The following is an 8,045-nucleotide window of genomic DNA, read 5'->3' on the forward strand; positions in this document are numbered from 1 at the left end:
CCAACGAAAATAGAGGTTTAACCCACCATTTTATATGGAATTTGACAGTTGACAGCCCACTAACCCTGAGTTAAGTGGTTAGTGCAAGTGGGCCTAAAAGTTATAAAAAGTAAAGTTTACTACGAGTATTAAGTGATTACCAAGACAATGACAACATACATTTATTTATTTAAATAAATATTTTAATGTCGTTCAGAATTTCGTACTTCAGATACTAAACTTAATTTTCGAAATTGTGCTACGCACCCCTCAAAATGACCCGGGTCACATCTATTGGCGGCTCTTTAAATACCTAAATACATAGGTACGTGTAAAAGTTTTAAATTATATTTTTAAAGTGTTTATAGTTCCTTATGCATACGCGTTGATAATAACATGAATGAAACACCTTTTCCTTTAACATAAAGATCTATTAATTATTTCTCAATACAAATACAGGCAAAGCCTAATAGCACTCGCTGATGTCAGGAAGGGGCTTGCCATCACAATGGTTCAGCCAGCCGTACCACGCGCGGAATCCGTGCCGCTTGAAGATGATCTTCGCGCACGTTGAGGCCTTCGTGATGTCGTCCGTCATCAGGTCTGCGAGAAGATCATTTAAAAATGTAGGTTTTGAGGTGATTTTAGGCAGAAGTACTTCTGTGGGACATAAACTTTGTGAAGCTAAAGATTCAAAGATTTTTATTTGTTCAACATAGGTAAGTTACAAGATTTTCAATAATTGTATTCAGTATCACTATGTCGTGCCTATTGGCATACAGATATATTAATAATATATACTACTTACATATAATCATATAATCACGCCTGTATCCCATGAAGGGGTAGACAGAGCACACGAACTACTAAGTTTCGGAGCCACTCTTGGCAAAAAGGGGTTGAAAGAAATCCAAATTGTGACATTGCAGTGACAGGTTGCCAGCCTCTCGCCTACGCCACAATTTAACCCATATCCCACAGTCGACTTCTACGACACCCACGGGAAGAAAGGGGGTGGTGAAATTCTTAACCCGTCACCACATGGGCTATACTACTTAATTAAAATATAACAGTCAAATATCAAAATATCAAATAATAGCTACTAAATAGCTACTAAACTTATAGTGAAGAGCTAGCTGTAGATTTGGAGCTTTCCGTAAAGGAGATTGCCCATGTGATGATGGCTTAAGAATTGTGAAGAACTGTGAGAATTAGTGCGTTTTCACACTATCCGATCCGATATCGGATGTAGGACCTATATCCCATACATTTAAGCCGCCATTTTTGATTTTTGCCTTTGAAATCCTTCCGACATCCGATATCGGATCGGATAATGTGAAAACGCACTTAGACTGTGGGATATGTTAAATTGTGTTGTGGGCGATTCGATAGCAATCAGTAATACTGTTTCAGTATCTAACTATATTATCACGATTTCGTTTTCTTTTTTTATTATTATTATAAATGGGCTTACTCTTGGCCACAGACTAGCCAAAGGCAAAGACGTGGCCTACGATGGAGTGAGCTCGCCCAGAAGATGCTTGTTCACCGTAATCTTCTTCTTCTTCTTTGTTTCTTTCAAACTCTTAATTGAACCTAGGAGTGGCATTGAAACTGGAGCAGTTTCGTATGCTCTGCCTAACCCTTTTGGTAATACAGGAAATACAGGCTTGAGTTCCTGTATTCATATGTTTATATGGATACTACGTTGTCATCTGTTCTTACCGGCACACGTGACGTGGCAGTCCTTGCCAGGAGTGGAAGTGTTGCTGCACCAGTACTTGTTGATCTAGAAGAGCCCGTAGTCGCGGGAGCCGTTATTGTTCACCGACCGTCTTATTACAAAACCATGAGTCCTCGCAAGCCCTTACCAGCACACGTGATGTGGCAGTCCTTGCCAGGAGTGGAAGTGTTGCTGCACCAGTACCTGTTGATCTGGAAGATCCTTAGTCACGGGAGCCATTCTTGTTCGCCGTGCCCGTCATGTTTACATTTTTGAGCGGGGCGATCAACCTATTAAACAAGTAATCAACAAGGCAGAAGTTTATGTGGTCCATATAAGCCCTTACCGGCGCACGTGACATTGCAGTCCTTGCCAGGAGTTGTGGTGTTGCTGCACCAGTACTTGTCGTTGATCTGGAAGAGCCCGTAGTCGCGGGAGCCGTTCTTGTTCACCGTGCCCTTGGCGTCCGTGCGCCCGCTGCTCTCGTTCTCCACCAGGCACGTCCCTGGAACATTCCAAAAATAATGTATTGTATTCGTGCATAGGCACTACGCATATCTTTTGAATACTAATATTAGGTAAGTTCCTATTTTATTGACATTTTATTATTATATCCTTTATTTATTTCTTTTCTTAGATTAGGTTTTTTACAATATGAGTATAAAAGTAAAATAAAATAAAACACTTACAAAACAATATAAAACATATAAACACATTATAAAAAACCTAACCTAGGGTGCCGCCAGCAGCGGGGCAGGGCCCAAGCTGCCGGTGGTTAGGGCTGCAGAGAGAGGAACCGTCGGACTATCCGCGCTGTGTCCAAAATCACCGCCTTCTGCATCTGGCCCTTGATCCAACCACCGAGCGAGAGTCTCTTAAGATGTTGGTCGAGACTCTTCGCTATGAGACCGTTCGCTGAAACGACTATCGGGACAATGATCGTTGAATCAACATCCCACATGGTGGTTATCTCGTGAGCCAAGTCTAGGTACTTACTGGACTTGTCCTTCTCGGCTTTCACGAGATTCTCATCATGGGGGATGGTGATGTCAACGAGCACGGCCCGGCGTTGCGGTCGATCTATTATCACAATGTCAGGCTTATTGGCTACAATAGTCCTGTCAGTGATAATAGATCGATCCCAATAGAGCGTGGCACGGCCATTTTCAAGAACTGGCGCAGGTAAGTACTTGTAGTACGGTACTTCGCGGTCCACAAGGCCGTATTGAAGAGCAAGCTGCTGGTGAATGATCCGGGCTACGAGATTATGCCTGTGCAAGTACTCACCGTTAGCAAGATGAGAACAACCGGAAATGATATGCCTGAGTGATTCTCCGGGACGGCGGCATGCCCGACAAATGTCGACCGTGCCGTCCTTCAGGATATATTTCCGGTAGTTGTTCGTCATCATAACTTCGTCCGCAATTGCACAGGCAAAACCCTCAGTTTCTCCGAAGAGGTCCCCGAATCGTAACCAGTTCACCGATGCGAGCAGGTCTACATCGGGTCCCGTGAGGGCCTTGTAGAACCGCCCGTGTAGCTGCTTGCTCTCCCATACCGCCTTGCGGTCCGCAGTACTTAGTACCACAGGTTTGCGCCAGTTCTCTTTCGCCAAGGAGAGCGGCGTGAGGTTTCCGTCCACTGCCACCACATCACGATGCATCCCACACTCGTTGTTAAGGAAGTAATTCCTGAGATTGTACACCTCACGGTTGTGGAGATTTTTGGCGTTTAGGAAGTCTCGACCTCCGCACTTCCGTGGGATGTACAATCTCATAACAGACGAGCGCGGGTGTAACATACGGTGTGTGGTAAGCAGTGACCGGACCCTCCGATCCAGGGCGTCCAGCTCGGTCTGTGTCCACCTTAGTATGCCAAAGGAGTATGTGAGTAGAGGCATTAGCCAGGCGTTAAAGGCGCGCACTTTGTTGCCTCCTGACAAAAGACTGTTAAGGACTTTTGTCAGCCGACTGAAAAAGCGCTCCTTCACCGACCGTCTAATGCCAACATCCTCAATACCCAACGACTGTGACATACCAAGGTACTTATAGGTTTCTGATTCAGAGATAGATCTGAACGACATCGTCTCAGAAAGTTGTAAATTTTCTGAATTTACAACCTCCCCCGCTGTACATGCATAACCGCACACTTATCGACACCAAACTCCATTCTGATGGCGGTACTGAAAACTTCTGTGGTTTTCAGTAGCACCATCAGGTCTTGGGTGTTCGGTGCAAATAGTTTGAGATCGTCCATGTACAGAAGGTGAGAGATGACTTCACCCTCTCTCCGAAGCCGGCAACCTAGCCCAGAATCCTTCAGCAGGGTGCTGAGGGGATTCAGAGCTAGGCAGAACCATAAAGGACTCAGACTATCACCCTGGAATATACCTCGCTCAATCCTTATGAAGTCCTGCGGACCAGGGGGCATCCCTACCTCCTGGTTGACGAAGGACTGTGGTCCACTGCCTCATACATGCGGCCAGGAAGGATATTAGAGCTGTATCAAGTTTATACAGCTCCAATATCCGCCTCAGCCATGAGTGAGGCACCGAATCATAGGCCTTCTTATAGTCAATCCAAGCGGCCGAGATGGCCCCCTTGTTCCGCCGAACTTGTTGGCAAATGGTCATGTCTATGAGGAGGAGCTCTTTAGTACCACGGGACCCAACCCTACATCCATTTTGAGCGGTGGCCAAAATGTTGTTTGCGACAATATGCGCGTTAATTTTTGCTCTCAAAATGGATGTAAGGAGCTTGTAGAGTGTAGGCAAGCACGTAATGGGTCTGTAGTTTTTTGCTTCCGTGGTACTACCGGACTTATAGAACAGGAAGGTAACACCAGTTGTTAGGGAAGGTGGGAGAGAACCAAGCTCAAGGGCTTGTTGGAATTGCGTTGCCAACCGCGAGTGCGAGCATTGAAACCACTTTAGCCAGAAGTTGTGCAAACCGTCCGGTCCAGGACTTTTCCAGTTCTGGGCCGTACGGATGGCACAACTTACGTCTTCGGGGCTGATGGTGATGGCCCCCATAGGCTCAATGTTCTCACATGCACGTTCGACAACGGTCATCCACTCGCCCTCCGTGTGCTCAACGGGCACCGACCAGATGCTACGCCAGAAATCAGACATGGCAGTGGCATCCGGCAGCCGCACGTCAGACACGCGGGGGTCGGCTTCCTCCCACCTTCGGTATACCTTCCTTTGGTCGCTTTGGAAAAGACGATTCTGCTGGAATCGGTCCACTCGCTTTCTGTAGCGGCGAATACGGCTTGCCCATGCATAGACTTTCTGCTTCAGAAAGTCGATGCGCTCTGTGACATTGGCCAAATAGTCGCGGGGTCTGATGTCCGTCCCCGCGAACGCCTGGTTCACAAAGCGCATTACTCGGGGGCGATTGTTACCCCCCCTGAAGCAGATCAGCTTCGCAATGAGAGTCCTAAACGAGCTGATACGACGCTCGATCCGTACTTGCCATGCAGGGACACCTGCGACGGTCCTAGGTGCACGGTCAGCGTCCGGAAACTTGACTCGAGCAACACGGCACGCCGCGATGGCCCCGCAGTACATGATCGAGTGTGTATCATCTAGATCTTTACTAGTCCGTATATGGTTCTAGCAAAGCATTTAAGGCTCCTATTAGCGCTAGATTGCGTCTATTCATGGGCAGACGTGGTAATTGCGGCCTAGAGTTGTTTGTGGAGCGATACTGCGTAATCGCCTCTTCCAAAGACCTCCTCAGTTGCTCATTGGCAGGCTCACTCACGCTCTGACTCGCGAAGTCCCCGCCGTCGTTACCGGGATCAACCCGCGTATTATTATTATTATTATTATTATTTAATAAGCAGGCAGGCAGTTAAAGAACTGATATAGCCTGTATCCAGTGATCATTGTGACAGTAATCATAGCCGAGTTGTAGATGTGATGTGCTTGTCTAGTCTATTTTTAAACTGATTCACATTTTGTGCTGAGACCACGTCTTCTGGGAGTTTGTTCCAAGATCTCACTACTCGATTGCTCAAAAAGTGTTTATAAGGGTTACTGTGAGATCTATCTCTCTCTAGCTTTAAGAGGTGACCTCTCAAACGAGTGTTGTTATTACGCTTGAATATCTCTTGAAATTCCTTGAGGTCGTAATGTCCAGTTAGTATTTTGAATGTCTCTATTAAATCCCCACGTTCTCTGCGGTCTTTTAGAGTAGTGAGCTTTCCTCATATGGCTTGTTTTTAAGTTGTCTTGGCAGTTTAGTGAAGCTACGTTGGACTTTCTCTAGCATATCAATATCTTTGGCAAAGTAGGGACTAGGGACTCGGTGGCTAGCCGAATGGCACAATCGCTCACGAAACGCTCACGAAACGAAGCGCTAGTAGATATCTATCTCTATCGCGCTTGCGTATTGGCGCGACAGAGCCAGCGGCGTATCGCTTTCGTTTGGCGTCGGAGAAATGCCATTCGGCTACGGGGCCAGGCTTGAAAAGCGTACTCCAGTATAGGTCTGACATAAGTTTTGTATATTTTTAGCATCATATCTGGTGTCAAAGTCTTGAAAGCTTTTCTGATCAGATAAATTATACTTCTGGCTTTTTTGACGATTGTAGATATGTGCTCCTCCCATTTCAAGTTTTCGGAGATCTTAACGCCCAGGTCAGTTTGCGTTTGTCCTACACTTAAGAAATTTTTTTTTTAAATAAATAATTTTATGACTTTTATGTAATTCCCAAAAGATTTGATGTTATTGAACGTTTTTAGGGTTCCGTCCGTCAACTAGGAACCCTTAGTCAACTAGGAACCCTTATAGTTTCGCCATGTCTGTCTGTCTGTCCGTCCGTCCGTCCGTCCATCCGTCCGTCCGTCCGTCCGTCCGTCCGTCCGTCCGTCCGTCCGTCCGTCCGTCCGTCCGTCCGTCCGTCCGTCCGCGGATAATCTCAGTAACAGCACTAGACAGCTGAAATTTGGTACCAATATGTATATCAATCACGCCAACAAAGTGCAAAAATAAAAAATGGAAAAAATGTTTTATTAGGGTACCCCCCTACATGTAAAGTGGGGGCGGATTTTTTTTTTCATTTTAACCCCGACGTGTGATATATTGTTGGATAGGTATTTAAAAATGGATAAGGGTTTACTAAGATCGTTTTTTGATAATAATAATATTTTCGGAAATAATCGCTCCTAAAGGAAAAAAAGTGCGTCCCCCCCCTAACTTTTGAACCATATGTTTAAAAAATATGGAAAAAATCACAAAAGTAGAACTTTATAAAGACTTTCTAGGAAAATTGTTTTGAACTTGATAGGTTTAGTAGTTTTTGAGAAAAATACGGAAAACTACGGAACCCTACACTGAGCGTGGCCCGACACGCTCTTGGCCGGTTTTTATTAATTAGAACTGCAAACGTGCATTCTACAACTAAGTAGGTGTAGGTACATAACCAATAAAAAAAAGAATATGCCTACCGACTTAAAAATTGAATTACAAAAAGACGCGTTGTACTATAATTTATTTAATTTAAGTTTTAGTTAAGTTATTTTTTTTTTAAAGCGAGTGTGCACTCGTTATACTTACTACCTAATATTTTATTTCTGTTTTAGTATATTTCTCTAAAGTGAAATGTATAATTTCTTTGAGAAAATGAAGATCTATAAACCTAAAAATTATTACTAATTTTAGTAATTTTGTATTAATTTTCGGGAGATTCTGTATTAAGATGGATTTGTTTTTTTTTTTTTAATTTTAGCTAAGTTGGGCAGCATCAATAATACATAAATTAAATAGATACTTATTTTTCGTAACCATTTAAAATTCATTTGTAACGCTAAAATATTTTTTTAGTTTTCACAATAATAAATGACCTAAACAATCAACACAAAAACTTACAATCTCTCAACTTGTCCTCAGGGAACCCCTGTGCCCGTAGCTCCCTAACCAGCGGGCATCGTTTCAGCTCCCTAGCCAGGCAGGCCACCACGACTAAAGCAAACACAACAAACTTATACATTTTGTATGAAAATTGTTTATAGCAAACTTGGTACAAGGTACTTGTAGTTACCGCGGCTTATCACAGTATGCTGGGACTGAGGCTAGCGAGTTTATATATACGCGCTGAAAAGACGGCTACGGAATTGGCAGGGTGCAAAGCGGGTGGAGGGGTAGCTAAAACGATCACAGCGCTCACTACGGCCAAAATTGACATCTTAGTCGCTGACTTACGCTGTCAAATCCATATTGCAGTAAACATTTTCATATCGTTTTTGAGATAAATTTAATATGGGCCTAGTAAAATTTGTTATGGCGAATTGTAATAACTCCAAGAAAAATAGCGACTAAATTCTAGCTATTTCCAAGAC

The 8,045-nt window shown here is 44.1% G+C and overlaps 1 protein-coding gene across 1 annotated transcript; it reads right to left on the minus strand.

The window, feature by feature from the left end:
• Positions 1-389: 389 nt before the first annotated feature.
• Positions 390-7,800, minus strand: LOC125231967 (lysozyme-like). Its single transcript, XM_048137575.1, has 3 exons — positions 7,576-7,800; positions 2,049-2,207; positions 390-582 (listed from the first exon to the last, which is right to left on the minus strand). Exons 1-3 carry the CDS (start codon positions 7,694-7,696, stop codon positions 446-448), a joined length of 417 nt encoding a protein of 138 aa, XP_047993532.1. The 5' UTR covers positions 7,697-7,800; the 3' UTR covers positions 390-445.
• Positions 7,801-8,045: the final 245 nt, after the last annotated feature.

This window comes from Leguminivora glycinivorella, chromosome 1 (assembly GCF_023078275.1).
Source record: "Leguminivora glycinivorella isolate SPB_JAAS2020 chromosome 1, LegGlyc_1.1, whole genome shotgun sequence".
Taxonomy (NCBI): domain Eukaryota; kingdom Metazoa; phylum Arthropoda; class Insecta; order Lepidoptera; family Tortricidae; genus Leguminivora; species Leguminivora glycinivorella.